General features: G+C 38.6%; 1 protein-coding gene across 1 annotated transcript in view; it reads left to right on the top strand.

Moving 5' to 3' along the window:
• Positions 1 to 19,052, top strand: part of Spmap2l (sperm microtubule associated protein 2 like) — a 64,783-nt gene that overhangs the window by 26,724 nt on the left and 19,007 nt on the right. Inside the window, exons 2-5 of the mRNA XM_077803139.1 lie at positions 1,278 to 1,331; positions 4,377 to 4,505; positions 10,071 to 10,208; positions 15,183 to 15,297. Of these exons, the coding sequence (XP_077659265.1) occupies positions 1,278 to 1,331; positions 4,377 to 4,505; positions 10,071 to 10,208; positions 15,183 to 15,297 (436 nt within the window). The remainder of the gene's footprint in view (positions 1 to 1,277; positions 1,332 to 4,376; positions 4,506 to 10,070; positions 10,209 to 15,182; positions 15,298 to 19,052) is intronic.

Genomic DNA, 19,052 nt, shown 5'->3' with positions numbered 1-19,052 from the left:
TAATGTTTGTGATCTGCTTTCTATCACATAGCAAGCTTAGCCCCTGCAGTGAATAGCCTGAAGCTCTGGGACCTACATTCAATTCAGTATGTCAGGGATCCAAACTATTCTCTTCCACCCAATTTTATCGATAATAGTGATAGTATTTTTATTCTATTTGTCCAAATCCTGTACCTATTTTTCTTTTGGCTCCTAATTGTGGTGGACAAAAAGGATTTTGCTATTGGGCCCTTCAAACTCCAGCCACGTACATAAATAATTATAATATGAACTTCAGTAACATGGGAGGTATATAGTCTGCATTAGTTAGGCAATGCTGCAGTAACAAACAAGATGCAAAACTCTCCATGACTTAACATTAACACAACAGAAATTTATTTTTCAGGCTGGGGTTACAGCTCAGTGGTAGAGTGTTTGCCTAGCACATGTGAGGCACTGAGCTCAATTCTCAGCACCACAAAAAAAAAATAAAGATATCATGTTCACATACAACTAAAAATATTTTTTTTTAAAAAAGAAATTTATTTCTCCCTTATGCTATAGTGTGAATTAGTTGGTCCTCCTCTACCTTGTAGCTCTGTTGCTAACTAGAATACATGACTTCCAGGGTCATGGCAACAAGGAGAGAGAGAGTGGGGGAGTACACTGGAAGTGATACCCAACACTTCTATAGAAGTTAGACATGACCAGTTACGTGACTCCGAACAACTGCAAAGAAGGGTTGGAAATGTATGGAAACATATAGATACTTAGAGAACCCGAACTTACTCTGCCACAGCTGGAAAAAGAATGATCAGGAAGGTTAAGAGAACAGAGGGGGACATGAGGAGGGTTGAGTGGTACCAAAAGTGTATTTTGTCCATTTCATAGATCAGGACAGACATCCTGTCTGAAATTTACCTGTACAATCTCTTCACCATCCTGTGCTTCCAGTCCATCTACAAATTAACTTAATAGGCTAGATGCAGTTTTTTTTTTTCTACTAACAAGTATGGATTTTACCTAGGATCTTCTGGAGCCCATAGACTCTTTGTTATGTTGTATATTTATTGTCTTTAATTTATTATGTGTGCTATATTAATGACTCTACGAGTAAGAATCTTGAGCCCAAAGTAGTTTGGGATCCTTCTACACTCTTCAAACCATCTCAAGGGTAGCGTTATTTCCCCTCCTCCCCAACAGACAGATTTCCTTGAGTAGGAGTCATGTAATGTAACTGTATTTCTTAGGCATTCTTTTTAAATTAATCAGCTGGTATTTGTTAGTATTCTTTCTAGAAGGAGAATCCAAGATCTTTCTGAGCCCAAAAAACAATGGGGAACTCCAGATAGGTAAGACATTATTCTGTGGTCTTGTTTGATATGATTGTGTTTGCTACATCAAGTAGATAAGTCTTATCCTACTCTGCCATTAATCCTGTGTCCCAGGTGGACCCACTCACCTCTACCTAACTGGATCCACTGAGCCAATACCGTCACCGTGGTTGATTCAGCATGTGACATCTCGGGCTAATCTGTGGCCAGCAATTCCCAAATTTGAACATTGGGATCACCTGAGGAGCTTTAATACTGATGGTTGCCTCGATGGCATCCCCAGAAATGTTGACTGAATTGGTCTAGGGTACAGCTGTGGGAGTGTAAAAAGCTCCCCAGATGGCTCTAAAAAGCAGAATGTTTTGAGATTCACTGCCCAGAGTGTGACTCCATGCTCCTTTGACACTTTTGTGTCCATCCTGCAGATCCATAGTTGTAGCCTGTACCACCCAGTCCTGGGGTCTCCAAGCCTCTGCCTAGAACACACCTGTAGGAATCCCCCTTTTCTTCTCTGGCTCCTGAATAAAGCCTGGCATTTTAAGAGAAGGTAGATTTACAGAAAAATCAAGCAGGAAGTATAGGGAGTTCCCAGGTTTACCTCAGTTTCCCCTATTATTCATATCTCACATTCACAGTTGTTACAATTGATGAGCCAGTATTGATACATTATTGTTAACTAAAGTCCATAGTTTATATTGGGTTCCCTTTTGGTGTTGAATGCTTTTATGGGTTTTGACAAATGCATAATGTCATGGATCCACCTTTACAGTATCATACAGAATGGTTCCACTTCCCTCAACTCTTCTGTGCTCTCTTCAGTTATTCTTTTTCCTTCCTCCCCACTCTCTGAAACCCTGGCAACCACGGATCTATTCACTGTCTCTGTAGTTTTCTTATCCTTTCCACTGCAGCTCCCCTTTTTCTGGCCCTGGTTCTCCTCCCCAGTACTTGCTGCATGACACCATCAGGTGAATCTCCAGTTTTCACCATGCATTCATTCAAACTTCTTCTTTTTTTTTTTTTTTGGCACTAAGGATTAAACTCAGGGGCCCTTGCCTACTGAGCTGCATCCCCAGGTGAGTGCAACCTCGCCATGCCAAATTCACAGACTTTTTTGTTTGTGGTGCTGGGAATTGAACCCAGGACTTTGTGCATGCAAGTCAAGCACTCTACCAACTGAGCTATATCTCCAGCCCCAAACTTTTATTGAGAAACAGACACAGTGTCATGCCTGTAATCCCAGCGGCTCAGGAGACTGAGATAGAAGGATCATGAGTTCAAAGCCAGCCTCATCAAAAGCGAGGCTCTAAGCAACTCAGTGAGACCCTGTCTCTAAATAAAATACAACAAAGGATGAGAATGTAGCTCAGTGGTCAAGTGCCCCTGAGTTCAGTCCCCATTAACCCTTCCCCGCCCCCCCCCAAAACTCAAAACCTTTGTTGAGAAACTCTAGTGAGTAGCAATCAACTACTCAAGAGAAAATCTCCAAGAGATGAAGACAGGAGCTGGAAGAACAGGTGGGCTGGAGGGGCGGACGCTGTTGATCACAACTGAGGAGGGCATTGGAAGCCATAGCAAGGTGGGTGGTTGGGTCTTCAGTCTAGTCACTGGAAACCTTTGCACTGTCTTGAACAAGGCAGTATCTCGATCAGGTTTGTGTTTACAAAGATCACTCTGGCATTAGTGTGGAGAAAGAAGTGAGCATGATGGATGTATGAACAGGAGAAGCAGCGCTGGAGATGAGGAGAAACCAGCAGATCTGAAATGGAATCTGCGGAATGTAGGGAGTGGGGGCATTGATGTTTCTACAATGACTCTGGATAATGTTTGCAGATCAGAGGAAAAAAAAGATCATATCCAAAATCAGAGACAAAGTTGAGGTGAGTAGGGGAAAAAAACCCCTGGACACTTTGAAAGACATGGACTCAGTTGACAAATCCAATTTTTTTTTTTTTTTTTTTTGTTCTTTTTGGTGCTGGCAATTGAAGCCAGGTCCTCACACATGCCAGGCAAGTACTGAGCCACAAGCCAGTGCCAATTCAGTTATGGGCAAAGCCGGGTCACTAAGGGACTGTCTAGGCTGCCTTCTGCCATCTTACCCAACCTCGCAGTGCTCCTTCCTTGTTTTCCAGCAGGACTCTCCACTTGCACCCGAACACTCCTAGTTCAGGACTCAATTATTCCCATTCCTGCCACAGAACATGCTTCATTTCTGGCAGTCTGTGCCCTTCAACTTTCTTCTGTGAAGCCTTTTCAGGTTAATCCTATACATTTCTGTCTGTCTGGATCTCTCCCCGCCCCCCTTCATGCTAGTGCACAGGATTGTTGAGACTAAATGAACTGATATCTGTAAAGCACTTAGTACAGTTCCAGGCACACAGTAAATATCACACAAATCATAGTCATTAACATTATTCTGTGACTATTATCTGACTACCTGGTGTAAGATTTCGCCCAACAGGGAGCACAGTGGAGATGGCGGGCGTGTCCAATTGATGCCCACCTGACTGTAACTTAGACTGTTGATTCCCCAAGGACAGGAGCAGAACTATCTTATCTCTAATAGGTTATTTTGGGTGACCACTTTTAAGATAGTGGACAAGTAGGGAGGGAGAACATGGGAGGAATAGATGAAATCTAGATAGGGCAGAAGCGGGGAGGGGAAGGGAGGGGACATGGTATTAGAAATGATGGTGGAATGTGATGGACATCATTATCCAAAGTACATGTATAGACATGAATTGGTGTGAATATACTTTGTGTATAACCAGAGATATGAAAAATGGTGCTCTATATGTGTAATAAGAATTGTAATATATTCTGCTGTCATCTATAAATAAAAAATTAATTTAAAAAAAGATAGTGGACAAAATTGTCTTATTTTATTCTTATTTTGATATCCATAATTTCTCTCTTTCTGGGAATTTTAAAGTTCTTTGATGGGGCTAGTTCTTGAAATGAAGTAAAACCCACATAGACTTGTCAAGAGCTATGTATAAAATGTTCATTCTCAGTGAATTTTTTTTTTTTTTTTTACCATTTTATCTTTGTGTATTTTAACAGAAAACTATTTTGGGGAAATCAAGATCCCATTTGCCCCATTCGTGAGACTGCTTTGAAGACTCAGCCATCCAAAAGACTCAAGGACCTTGCTCATCCCAAGCCAGTCTCCAAGCATTATGTACCTAACAGGTTGGTGTTTATGTCACGAGGTTACTCTGCCATGACTCCTTCAAGAAAATGAACATAAAACCCAGGCCTTTCTCCCAAGAGTCCTGCATTGTTTAATCTACCATCAAAATGTATTGAGGATTAGTGAAGCTGTGTCTGTTTCCAATCTCATATGACAGTCAAACTTTTCCAGAGCAAGATCCAGACTCGGATCACATTTCATAATGCTTTGGTTTATGAGAATTTTAAAAAAATAAAATAACAGTGTTATAAAATAGTTTCTTTTAGTGTTGGGGATCAAATCCTAGGCCTTGCACATGCTGGGCAAGGGCTCTACCACTGAGCTACATATTGAGCCCCGAGATCTTCAAGGTGTCTTTGATGAATCTATAGAAGCCATTAGTTTTTCAAGTTAGGATCCCTAATTTTAGTATTAAAGACATATTAGAAGTTGAAGGTATGTCCAAAGTCACCTGTTGGGACTACTTCAAAGGACAGGCCACTCCTTTCTCTAAGTTCTTGCCTTGCTTGGGAGATGCTGTCTGTCCACGATGCACTCCCATCCTCCTCGCCTGCCCTCTCAACGTCCTTGGTGGGTTCCTCTTTCTTTTCTGCCATTTCCCAATTGACTTCTTTCTCTTTCTGCTCTAAACAATTCCCAAGACCAAGGCTGTCCTTTCATATGGACTTTGTTTCTAATTGTGTGGCGATGGCCTCCAAATCTTCAACTCCTCTCTCTTATCTCAGATGTACTGGGAGGAGGATGGCAGGAGGATGGCAAGTTTGAGGTCAGCCTGGGCAACTTAGTGAGACCTTGACTCAAAATAACATTAAAGAGGGTTCAGGATGTAGTTTAGTGGTGGAATACTCACCTAACCTGTGCGAGAGCCTGGGTTCAATTCTAAGTATTGCAAAGAAATTTTTTTTTTCAACAAGGTTTTTGAAAAAAAAAAAAAAAAACAGGTTCAAGGGGAATTACTTTGTCTGAACAAGAGAATTCCAGTTGTACATTGTTAATTGCATCTTCCTTCTTGAATAATGAATAATCCTTGCCTGTTTGATGATGTCTTACCATTCTTTTTGTTTTATTTATTTTTAAAAATTCATTTTTTTACCATTATTTTTGGTGACATGTTACAATTGAATTTAACTCAGGACACGTTAGGTGTGTATCTTATTTTGCTTCATGTTGTTTTATATTCTTATTAGACTTAATTTCCTATTATATAAAAAAGATATGTTTTAAAAGGAAATAGGGCTGAGGCTGTGGCTCAGTGGCAGAGTGCTTGCCTAGCATGTGTGAGGCACTGGGTTCTATCCTTAGCACCATATACAAATAAAAAAAAGGCCTTCTGTCCATCTACAAAAAAATTTTAAAAAATAAAGGTGACAAAAATCTCCTATAGGCCTATAATTCAGATAATTTTTTAATATTTCCTTCTGGTCTTTTTTTGCTATGTATATGTGTGCATTTTATATATAGTCTACTTAATTTTTTTTGAGATAATATATACTTTATATAATGCTTTTTTTAATACTTGATTTTTTTTGGCTGATCATTTAGGTTAGAGGTTGATCTATTTTTTTTATTGAGTTCTCTATTATTTTACTGTTTTCTATTCCATTTATTTCTTCTCTGCTCTAAATTATTTTCTTTCTTTTGATTACTTTGGATTTCATTTGCTTTTCCTTTTCCAGTTTCTTAAAGTGGAAACTGAAATCATTAACTTGAGACCTTTCCTTCTTTCTAATAGTTATTTAGTCTGTGTATTTTCCTCTAAGTCCTGTTTTAGCTGGATTTCACAAATGTTGCTATGTTGTGTCTTCATTTTCATTAAGTTCAAAATACTTTCTTTGGTACTGGGGCTTGAACTCAGGGGCATTTAACCACTGAGTCACACCGTGAGCCCTTTTTTATATTTTACTTAGAGACAGGATCTCACTGAGTTGCTTAAGGCCATGCTAAGTTGCTGAGGCTGTTGAACTTGCAATCCTCCTGCCTCAGCCTCCTGAGTTGCTGGGATTCCAGGCATGTGCCACTATGCCTGGCTTCAAAATACTTTTTATTACCTCTTTTGATGTCATATTTGAACCACAAATATTTTTGAGATAGGTTCTTGCTCTGTTGCCTAGGCTTCTCTTGAACTCCTGGGCTCCAATTATCCTCCTGCCTCGGTCTTCTTGGTAGCTGGGACTACAGGTGTGTGACACGGTGCCCAGCTTACAGCTTTTAATTTTTGTTTTATAGTGATGACTTCAGGATCCATAGTACACATCTTGAACTTTGCATGGGCTCTGTAGTACGCACCTTCACATTGTACCGCTTTGTGTGGTGTGGTATGTCTTCCGTTCCTCCTGCCTGGCCCCGGGGCTGTTGTCATCATGTATTTTACTCTGCATTATCTTATAAATCCCACAATGTATTTTTATTTTTCCTTTAAACATTAAATTCTCTTTTAAAGATATTTTGAAAAATAAGAAAAGGCATTTTATGTTTACCCACATTCTTACCATTTCCCATACTCTATATTCTTTGGGGTGAATCTAGATTTTATTGGGTATCATTTATGCTCTTTGGAAAACTTTCCTTAATGTTTCTGAAAGTGCAGATCTGCTACTGATGAATTCTTTCAGCTTTTGAGTGTCTGAAAAATTCCTTATTTCACTTTCATTTTGAACTGTATTTCTGCTGGTCATAAAATTCTACATTAACAGATGTTACCTCACTGTCTCCATTGATTTTGTTGAGACATTGCTATTCTTTTTGGTCTGTTTCTTTGCACCTGTGGGAGCCTTAACCTAATAGTGGTTTGATCCACTGATATGGATTCACTGAGTGGTAGCTGTAGGCAGGTGGGGAGTGGCAGGAGAAGGTAGGTCACTGGGAGTGTGCCTTTGGGGTATATATTTTGTCCTCCGGTTGTCATTTCCTGGGCTGCTTTCCCCTGCCATGCTCCTCCACCACTGTGTTCTGCCTCATCTTGGGCCCCGAGTTATGGAATTGGCTAACCATGGACTGAACCTCTGAGACAATGAGCCAAAATGCAATTTTCCTTCTCTAAATTGTTCTTGTCGGGTATTTTGGTCCCAGTGATGCAGAGCTGACTAATACACTAAGTTTCCTTCCTCACAAGCCTGCCTGGGACGCCTCCATTCCTGCTGCATGACTGACTCCTTAATAATGTCTCTCATCACTCCAGCCTCAAGCTCCAAGAGAACAGAGGTTTTCATGTTCTTCACTCTTTCTTCCCTTAGCATCTCACACTGTGGCTGTTGATCAATAAGAACTTTTTTTTTTTTGAGTATATGAATAAGGGGAAAAAGGATAAAAATTATTCCAAAATATTACCCATTGTTATTTTGAATGTGTGCTAGTATGCACTCTTTCTCTCAAGAAATAAAAAAAATTATTTTAAAATTTTTTATTTAAAAAATTTTAATTTTTTTAGATATACATGACATTTGGAACGTATTTTTTAATTTTTTTAGTTGTAGATGAACAACAATATCATTATTTTTATTTAAATATTTTTATGTGGTGCTGAGGATCAAACCCAGGGCCTCACAAATTTGAGGCAAGAGCTCTACCACTGAGCTTCAACCCCAGTCCCAGTAGAATGTATCTTGACATACTGTATATACATGGAGTATAAATTCCCATTCTTGTGGGTTGTACATGATGTGGAGGTCATGTTGTACTGGTGTGTATTCGTATATGAACGTAGGAAAGTGATGTCTGATTCATTCTATTGTCTTTCCTTTCCCATTTCTGTCCCTTACCTTCATTCCCTTTGTCTAATCCAATGAACCTTTATTCTTTCTTCTCCACACTTATTGTGTGTTAGCATCTGCATATCAGAGAAAATAATCAGCCTTTTGTTTTTTGGGATTGGTTTATTTTACTTAACATTCCAGTTTCATCCATTTACTGGCAAATTCCATAATTTCATTCTTTTTTAATGACTGAGTAATATTCCATTGTGTATATATACCACATTAACAATTTCTATTATAAACCAAGCATGGTGGCACGTGCTTGAAATCCCAACAACTTCAGAGGTGGAGGCAGGAGGAGTCCAGGTTCTAGCTCAGCCTGGGAAACAGTGAGGCTCTGTCTCAAAATAAAAAATAAAAAGAACTGGGATATTGGGCTGGGGTTGTAGCCCAGTGGTAAAGCACTTGCCTAGCATGTGTGAAGCACAGGGTTCAATTCTCAGCACCACATATAAACAAACAAACAAACAAACAACTAAATGTCTATCAATAGCTAAAAAATAATTTAAAAAAAAAGAAGAAGAAGAATTGGGGTGTAACTCAGTGCTAGAGTGCCCTTGAGTTCAATCTCCAGTATCCTCATATATAATATATATATATATGTAATTATATGTGTAGATATTTGTATAATATAATTATATGTAAGTGTTTATTTCTTTTACAATGAGAAAAATACAGCATGCTCTATGTTAAAATAATATTTGAGTACCTGCTAATTGATGGCATTATAAGACTAGGTCTTGTGGAAAATTACAGGAGGAGGAAAAACACATGAATGTTAGTAGCACTGCATTTCATTAATATGCAATAATATAATAATTGGAGAAAATATATAATAGAAGGAGAAAATTAATATACAGGGAGAAATTAATACACTATTTGATGAGTAAAGTCATATTTGAATAGTACTTTATAAATTATAAAATGACTTTACTTATTTAATCTTCAGAGCTACATAAAATGTATTATTTTCTCCATTTCCTAAGGCACCCATGTACTTCTAGTTGTTGGTCACATGGTCAGTCCACATTTTTATGGCATTTGGTGTTCTCCATTCCTCACTGACGGAATGTGGAGTGATTGAGTTTGTCTCCATTTTATTTTTTTTATCTCTGACCCACTGTCTGGGCCTCTGTGCTGCTCATTGGCTGCCTAGTGACCTCTGTTTTCTAATCCCTGTGGTCCCCTTACCTGAATCTAATCTGTCTGAGGCGACCCATTGTTCAAAACCACCTCTTCCTTCTGTTTCTCTGATTCCCAAACTGAACTGCTATTTCCTGCCCCAAGATAACCCAGGTAAGTGCTGGAAGCTCCTTGCCTGTGTGAACTCAGCTGTGTGGGGGTGGGGGTGGGGCTGGGTAGTTCAGCAATCAGGGACTCAGGTCTGGCAGTTGTCAGGCCCCTGAAAACAGATGCAGGTATGGACCAGCCTTAAGCCAGAAGGGTCACAAGGAAGGAGATGCGGGCTAACACAGAGACTGAGGCCCACAGCAGCAGCAAGTAGACGGAGGCGTGGGCAGAGGGACAAGGATCCCTTTCTTAAAAAAACAGAGGTGCTCTGAGAAAGAATAGAATCAGAAGAGACGCTGCAGTCTGAGTTAACCCATGGCCGGAAAGAGGATCACTTCCGTTTCCACTGATGATACATTTTGATTATGAAAAGATGAAGAGGCAGGGATAATAAGAACAATATTATTATTTATCCTAAATACTGTCATACCTGCTCTTCTAGGTCTGGGGATCAAAGCTGAAAAATAACGTGATGATCTGAATTCATGCCTATTTCACTCATTTCTCTTACACAACTTGCAGGCCCCAATATTACTACAGTTGTGGAAGAGAGTCTGTAATTTGGAAGATACCTCCATCTGCCTTGTTTACCCAGCCCTCCAAAAGGATCCAGAAGCTGGCACAGCCCAACAGATTCAAAAGACAGTCTCTACTAAGTCGGTAGGGTATCTTGAGAGTCTCCCTAAATCCTGACTCAATCTAGTTAAATGTCACAATACTGTTGTTCTAATTTCAATATGTGTAGTTTTTTGAGTGTGTGCAATTTCATGAGCTAAAAGTCCATTTGTTTTCCAAAGCATCAGATAAAAAAAAGCCAAATATTTGCAGAAACTGTAGCTAATCTGAAGATTATCATCAATAATTACACTTGACTCAAATTGTGGTGAAGCTAAAATTCATATTAGGCTTTATCACTGTTAGTCAATTAAAAGGAAATTTTTCAGGAGTAGAGTGTTTGCCTAGCATTTATGAGGCCCTGGGTTTGGTCATCCAGTGCCACAAAATCGGAATAAAACCAAAAGGGAAATCAGCAAATGAACATCACAGGCTTCTGCATTTTGCAGAACTTGATGTTCTTTTACATCTTGCTGACTTGGCACATGCTTTTGCTTTTGCTTTGAATGATGAATTTTGCCTTCTCCTTAAAAGACATCTTAGGAGCTGCCTTCCCCAGCTGATTGTGATATGGTTGTAGGAAAAGGTACTTGAACATCAGATTGCATTAGTGGAATATGTTCGGTGTGCAGACGTGGGGAGGCAACAATGCATTCGTGTGCTGCAGTGGTTAGGACACACTGGGTCTCTGTAACCAGTGTCAATGTTATGCCTTAAGAAGATGCAACACATTGAGACTGTTCAGAAGGAGGTAAATGACATGTCGAGGCTTCTAGAAACTGTTATATGAAAAATAGTTAAGAGAAATGACATTTTTAGCTTAGAGAAGAGACCAAGGAAACAGGGATAGCTCTGTTGAAGTGTGTAAAAAGGATGGCATATGAAAGAGGAAGAATGGGAAGAAGAGGAAGAAGGAAAGTTAATTTATATCCATCTCAGTACAAGAAGGAATTTACAGCGGATGTCAGCTAATTTTAGAAAAGTCTTTCTGAATAGCTTTCCAGGAATGGAAATTGGAGTGGGAGGGAGGACTGTTCTCTAACCAGTCTCTTATTTGACCTTCAAATTTGTTGTATGAAAGCAAACAAAGCAGAAACTGTAGCTAATCCAAAGATTAGTGGAGATACAGAGATATATAAAAAAAAAATGTACTGCTACACAAGCTTGGGCTCTGAGGCACTAGAGGGGCTGATGGACTAGAAGGCTCACCAGCAGATTTGAGCAGGCAGAAGAAAGAATCAGCAAACATGAAGACAGGTCATTTGAGATGATCAGCTCTAAGCAACAGAAAAGAATGAAGTAAAATGAACAGAGGCTCAGAGACTTCTCATCCCTATCTGCATGGGAAGGGAATAAGTAAACTGGGCAGAGGTGTGGGCTGGCTGGAAATAAAAGGCTGAAAAAATAGTATTAAGAAATAAAGATGTGGCTGGGGTTGTGGCTCAGCGGGAGCGCGCTCGCCTAGCATGTGTGAGTCCCTGGGTTCGATCCTCAGCACCACATATAAATAAATAAAATCAAGGTATTGTGTCTACTTACAACTAAAAAAGAAAGAAAGAGGAAACTTACTGTTAAAGAAAAAAAAAAAGAAGGACAAAGGACATAAGAAATATAGTTAAAGGAGGGGATTGATGGGTAGAAAAGACCTGATGGGTCCGATCCTAACAAAGGGAAAAGGGCCCAAGTGTTTATTTGTAGTGAAACACATCAAAGGCAGATTTATTGTGAGAAAAACTTTTTCAAGATAAACAAGAAGCAAGAGGCTGTAGGAAATTGGCCTGATTGGAGACTCATCACTTGCACTAATTCTTCCTCCTCCGGCTGCTGGTGCCTCCAGGCTGTTTGGGCTCTCTGATATCTCTCTGTACCTCCGGGAGTTGAGTGAACCTAGGGCTGTCTGAGCCAATAAATTCTGGGGTATCACAGAATACTCTTTGAGCAGGACGTTGCCAAGGCAACGCAGCATTGGTGGGATGACACTGAGAATTCTCTGAGGGGCACACCTCTGCTTAGAGATGGCTCAGACAAGCCCACAATTCATTCCTGGCTTCCCGCAGAGACCTGTGGGACACCATCAATCAAGTGAATCAACAGAGCCACAAGGAGAATCTTACAAAGAGAGGAGAGAAATAAAGAGTCCGAATGAATATGTGAAGAAAGCAATGGTCCCAAACATACGAAGTTTGATGAAAAACATGGCCATCCAAGAAATTCAACAAAAGCTCCAAAGAGGAAAAACTCTGAGAGTCCCAGCTTGCCACATCATCAGCAAACTCAACAGCCAAGGAAAAAAAGAGTCTTGAAAGCAGCCAGAGAGAAGCCACTCATCACATACAAAGGATCTACAATAAGGTTCATGAATGAATTCTCATCAGAAGTCATGGTGATTAGAAGGCAGTGGGAGACATAGAGTGGTGAAAGAAAAAGTCCACAAGCCAAGATAGTCTATCTAGCAAAACTATCCTTCAAAAGTGAAGGACAGGGCTGGGGTTTTAGCTCAGTGGTAGAGCATTTGCCTACATGTGTGAGGCACCAGGTTCGTTCCTCAGCACCGCATAAAAATAAATAAAGCAAAGGTATCGTGTCTAAAAGAGGAAGAATAGGAAGAAGGTAAAGTTATGATTTGAGATCTATCTACAACTAAAAAATATATTTAAAAGAAAATGAAGGTCGGGAGGCTGAGGCAGGGGGATCCCAAGTTCAAAGTCAGCCTCAGCAACTTAGCGTGGTTCTAAGTAACTCAGTTAAGACCCTGTCTCTAAATAAAATACAAAAGGACTTGGCTTAGTGGTTGAGTGCCCTTAGTTCAATCCCCAGTATCCCAACACACATACATACACAAAAGAGAGAGAGAGAGAGAGAGAGAGAGAGAGAGAGAGAGAGAGAGAGAGAAATGAAGCTATTTCAAGATAAAAACTTTATTGAGACTTAATTACCAGCAGACTTGCTATATAAGAAATATTAGAGTCCCTCAAGTGTCTTTTCAGACACTAGATAATAACTTGAATTTACATAAGAAGTGTCAATAAATAAAATTAATTAAATATAAAAGGCAATATAATGTACTTTTTGTTTATAATTCTTTATTCTCTTGCATGATTGAAGGGCAGCTGCATAAAACAAAAAGTATAGTCCTGTGTTGATAGACATACAGTGTATTTTAGAAGAGCACAAAGAGGGGGTGGAGCATAAACAGACTTGGTCAGGAAGCATAATTTTTTATATTTTAATGGATTTGGTTTGTTAGTATTTTGATGTCAATCCTGCATGTACATTTGAATTTAGTTTGCTGATGTTTTGGTATGGATCTCTGTATGTATGTATATTCATAAGAGGTATAAAAAGATCTCAAATCATAACTTCACCTTAAGAAATTAGAAAGAAAAGCAAACTTACTCTAAACATAAAGAAGTAAGGAAATAATAAAGATCGAGTGGAAATCAATGAAATAGTGATTAGAAAAAGAGAAAAATGACAACCTCCCCCCCAAAAGTTGATTCTTTGGGAATTGACAAAATTGACAAGTCTTTGGCTAGTTTAATCAAGACAAAAAGAAGACTGAAGTTAGTAAAATCAGGGGGAAAATAAGAACCTTTCTAAGGGGTCATTACAAGGAGTTATGACTTCTGATGTTATAGAAATTGAAAGATTATAAGGGATTACTAGGAACAATTACAAGGCTAACAAATTAGATAGTCTAGATGAAATGGACGTATTCCTAGAAAAACAAACTACTGAAATGACTCAAGAAAAAATAGGAAATCTCAACAGGCCCATCAACAGTAAAGGAAATCAAATTAATAGTTTTCAAAAATCCTCCCTGCAAAGAACCACCCAGGACTAGTAATTCCATTACATGCAAATGAATCATTGGTGAATTCTATTACATGTTTGAGAAGAATTAACATCATACTCTTCAGTTCATTCCCAAAAGTAAGACACTTCCCAACTCATTCTATTATATTTGTATCATCCTCATACAAAACCAGAAAAGACTTATATATTTTTTAAGTATATATATATTTTAATTGTAGATGAACATTATACCTTTATTTTATTAATTTTTATGTGGTGCTGAGGATTGAACCCAGTGTCTAACATGTTAGGCAAGCATTCTACTGCTGAGTCCCAGCCCCAGCCCCTACTATATATTTTAAACATAATATCTCTTATGAATATATATGCAGAGATCCACACCAAAACCACAAAACCAAAACCGCAAATCAAATCCAAATGTTCATGCAACAATTCACATTAAAATACCAACAAATCAAATCCAATAATATATAAAAATATTGTACTTCTTGGGCTGGGGTTGTGCTCAGTGGTAGAGTGCTCACCTAGCACATGCAAGGCCCTGGGTTTGATCCTCAACACCACATAAAAATAAGTAAGTAAGTAAATAAATAAAATAAAGGTATAAAAAAATTGTGCTTCTTAAGATTGTTTTATCCCAGAAATGTAAGAATAATACGTTGGGTTCAAAATGATAAAATCAATAAAATAAATGTAATACACTGAATTGGTAGAAGAAAAAAAAATCTACACGATCATCTCAGTACACCAAGAAGAAGTATTTGACAACATTTAACACACTTTCATAATAAAAATGCTCAATAAACTAGGAATAGAATGGAATAGACTTAATTTGATAAAGGACATAAGTAAAAATGCCTCAACAAATACAATTGATGGTGAAATACTTTATCCCTAAGATCAGAACAATACAAGATTGTGAGTTTTCACCGTTTCTATTCAATATCATACCAGAGATTCAGATTTTGTTTTATATACACAAATCCACATGTACATACTGTATCACAAGATAAAATATACTTCTTATTGTGGATTATAGTAAAGAAATTTTGAGAAACACCAATCTGAAAGAGCACTATGATTACGGGAAAAGGTGTTCCTAAGATGGAAACATTGACTGGAAGTTGATTATAGCAATGACAAATTTAGTTATTGTCCCCATATTCAATAGATATGACATTTTATATTTCCATTTGCATATAGGTCCACCCATGATAATGTAGTAAGAAGTTCTTTTCAAATACCTGATCCTTCTCCCCGGATTTTACGACTGTCAATTGCCAAAGGCATAGATCCTAACTATGTTCCTCCAAAAGAAGTAAGTGACCCATGTGAAAGAACCAGTTCTTAATTGACTTTACAACATGGTACTCTTTTATGTCTAGGTGCGTATTTTTTTTTCTTCCTTTGTACTTCTCCTCTCATTAAATGAACTTTTCTGACTAACTCTCCTATGCTTAACGAATTGGTCAGGAGTGGATTAGAGAAGCAGAACCATGAGTGATATAGAATAAATGGTTTCTTATACAGATTAGGCATTAAGCAATGTGGCGGAAAAAGTCTAAGGAAGGCCTGGATGGCATCTGGGATTTGGTCCTGGTAATTGGTGTAGAAGCAAAGAGAGGTAGTAGAGACAGGTCTGTGACTCCCTGGGAGATGTCTGAGCCAGGGGAGTCTAACCTCTTCAGGGGTGGAAGGGCTGATTCTAGTAAGGAAGCTTTAGCGCATTTAGGGGCTTAAAGTCTCCAGCTTCCTTGGGAACCTCCCATATGTCCCCATTTCAATTTTCAAGGTCCTAGTCCCTCCCAGTCATTGCCTCAACTTTAACATAAAGGTCTGTGCAATATTTTCATTTTAACTCACCCATGCACAGAATTAGATTTTGCTTTTCAGAATTTTCAGCCCTCTGACAATAGAATAAAAGGATTTTTACTTTTTCATAGAAGATAGAGGCTTTCTGTTCCCTTAACAGAACTTTCAGTTAGGAATTCAAAGACTTGCGTGGGGATGGTTTCTTTTCTCCAGTTCTCAAGTGCACTTACAAACAATCGGCCAACCCCATTGTACTTCTTTATATCACTACAGTGTCCTTTGATAGCAACTATTGATCACCCAAAGCCTGTCTTTCTATTTTGCTACTGCATGCCATGAGCTGCCAGTGGATTTTTTTTTAAGACTGCTGGTAGTAGTGGGCTGTTATTATTATTAATATTATAGTTATTATTTGTAATAAATAATGGGCTCATTAATGCCTTTAAATCTAATCAGCTCAGAAAACAATTTCTAGATAATCTTTCCTTTGGTAACAACCTGACTTGGTGGTTGCTTTATACCAAAACACCCTAAACTTAGTGGCGTAAAACATCAATAATTTTATTATGCTCAAGGATTTTATGAGTCAGAAATTCTGACAGGAAAATAAGTAATGTTTGTCCCAGCTCCAAGATGTGTGAGGTCTCAGCTGGAAAGCTTAGAAAATTACTTAGGTGTCTGAACTAGTAAGGGGCTGGCATCATCTGGAGGCTCCTTTGTGTTTTCGTCAGTTTAAGGTGCTATAACCTAATACCCCAGCTTGGGTACTTAAACAGAAAATATTTATTTCTCACAGTTCTGGGGGTTGGGAAGCCCAAAATGCCAGCAGATTCTGTTCTAGCTTGCAGATGGCTGTCTTCTTGCTGTGTGCTCACATGACGCCTTTGAAAATTGGGGTGTGTGGCTGGGGGAGAAAGGGTATGGAGGTAGAGGGATAGAGAGCACTCTGGTCTCTCTCTGTCTCTCTCTTTTTACACTAATCCCATTATGGGGAGTTCCCTGGTCATGACTTCATCTTACCCTAATTACTTTCCAAAGACCCCCCTGCTAAATTTCAGCACACTAGGGCTTCAACATATGAATTTAGGAGAGGCACAAACATTCAACATTCAAAAAAAAATCTATAACAACACCTATGTGTGATGTCTAGCTGGAAATGACTTGAGGCTAGACTCAGCTGGTAATGTGTACACCTTCCCAAGCCCTCTCCAAGTGGGCAAAGACCTCTCTCAGCTTGGCAGCCATGCTCTGGGGGAGTATCCTAAAATGGAGTGCCCTGAGGATGAGCATTCCAAGAGAATAGGAGGCAGCTACACAGTTTCTGGTGACTTGCCTTTGGAAGTCACAAGTCACCACAATTATACTCTGTTGATTGATGCAGGTATGTGTGGTCTGGTTGGATTCAAGGGGGCGGGGATGCAAACCCTACCTCCCAATGAGAGAAGTATGAAAGAATTTATAGGCGCTTAAAAAACCCTGCCACACCCAATGATGTGAGTATTTTGGTATCCTTGAGCAGATTATGAGTTAATAGTCTCATGTTTAAAATTTCAAATTTAAAAATCAAAATTTCAGGGCTGGGGTTGTGGCTCAGTGGTAGAGCACTTGCTTAGCACCTATGTGTGAGGCCCTGGGTTCGATACCCAGCACTACATAAAAATAAGTAAATAAAATAAAGATATTATGCCCAACTACAACTAAAAAGTAAATATTAAAAAAAAACTCAAAATTTCTTAGACTTTCAAGTTTTGCTTACAGGTTTTATTATATTTATAATTCAAGCAGCTTTAATAATTAATTTTAAGAGTCCCAAACCATGTTTGGTTATATTAACAAACCTATTTAATAAAATACCTTCAAACAATTTAAACTACATTTATCAATATATTACATTTGATTTATGTTCAGGTACTTTACTTCACCCATCTACATTAGCAAACAAAATCTTCTGAAATACTAAAGCATTACTTTAAAATTTAACATGTTAAGTTTAAGAACATGGGAGAACTAAAGTTTTTTTTTTAAATATTGTAAGAATGTAAAATTTTCTATCCAGAAAGCTAAGATTTTAATTTAATGTCATAATTCTAATTTGATTAATCAGTTATACATTTCTAATGGCAGTTGTAAATTTTTTTTCCTTTTTTTTATTGGTTGTTCACAACATTACAAAGCTCTTGACATATCATATTTCATACATTAGATTGAAGTGGGTTATGAACTCCCAATTTTACCCCAAATGCAGATTGCAGAATCACGTCGGTTACACATCCACAATTTTACATAATGCCCAATTAGTAATTGTTGTATTTTGCTACCTTTCCTATCCCCTACTATCCCCCCTCCCCTCCCCTCCCATCTTCTCTCTCTACCCCATCTACTGTAATTCATTTCTCTCCTTGTTTATTTTCCCATTCCCCTCACAACCTCTTATATGTAATTTTGTATAGCAATGAGGGTCTCCCTTCATTTCCATGCAATTTCCCTTTTCTCTCCCTTTCCCTCCCATCTCATGTCTCTGTTTAATGTTAATCTTTTCTTCCTGCTCTTCCTCCCTGCTCTGTTCATAGTTGCTCTCATTATATCAAAGAAGACATTTGGTATTTGTTTTTTAGGGATTGACTAGCTTCACTAAGCATAATCTGCTCTAGTGCCATCCATTTCCCTGCAAATTCTATGATTTTGTCATTTTTTATTGCTGCATAGTACTCCATTGTGTATAGATGCCACATTTTTTTTTATCCATTCATCTATTGAAGGGCATCTGGGTTGGTTCCACAGTCCAGCTATTGTGAATTGTGCTGCTATGAACATCGATGTGGCAGCATCCCTGTAGCATGCTCTTTTAAGGTCTTCAAGGAATAGTCCGAGAAGGGCAATAGCAGGGTCAAATGGTGATTCCATTCCCAGCTTTCCCAGGAATCTCCAAACTGCTTTCCAAAATGGTCGCACCAATTTGCAGTCTCACCAGCAATGTACAAGAGTACCCTTTTCTCCACATCCTCGCCAGCACTTGTTGTTGTTTGACTTCATAGTGGCTGCCAATCTTACTGGAGTGAGATGGTATCTTAGGGTGGTTTTGATTTGCATTTCTCTGACTGCTAGAGATGGTGAGCATTTTTTCATGTACTTGTTGATTGATTGTATATCCTCCTCTGAGAAGTGTCTGTTCAGGTCCTTGGCCCATTTGTTGATTGGGTTATTTGTTATCTTATTGTCTAATTTTTTGAGTTCTTTGTATACTCTGGATATTAGGGCTCT

The sequence above is a fragment of the Urocitellus parryii genome, chromosome 10 (genome assembly GCF_045843805.1).
Source record: "Urocitellus parryii isolate mUroPar1 chromosome 10, mUroPar1.hap1, whole genome shotgun sequence".
NCBI lineage: Eukaryota > Metazoa > Chordata > Mammalia > Rodentia > Sciuridae > Urocitellus > Urocitellus parryii.
Note: the sequence above shows the minus strand (reverse complement) of the source record. Positions and strands in the feature narration are given on the sequence as shown.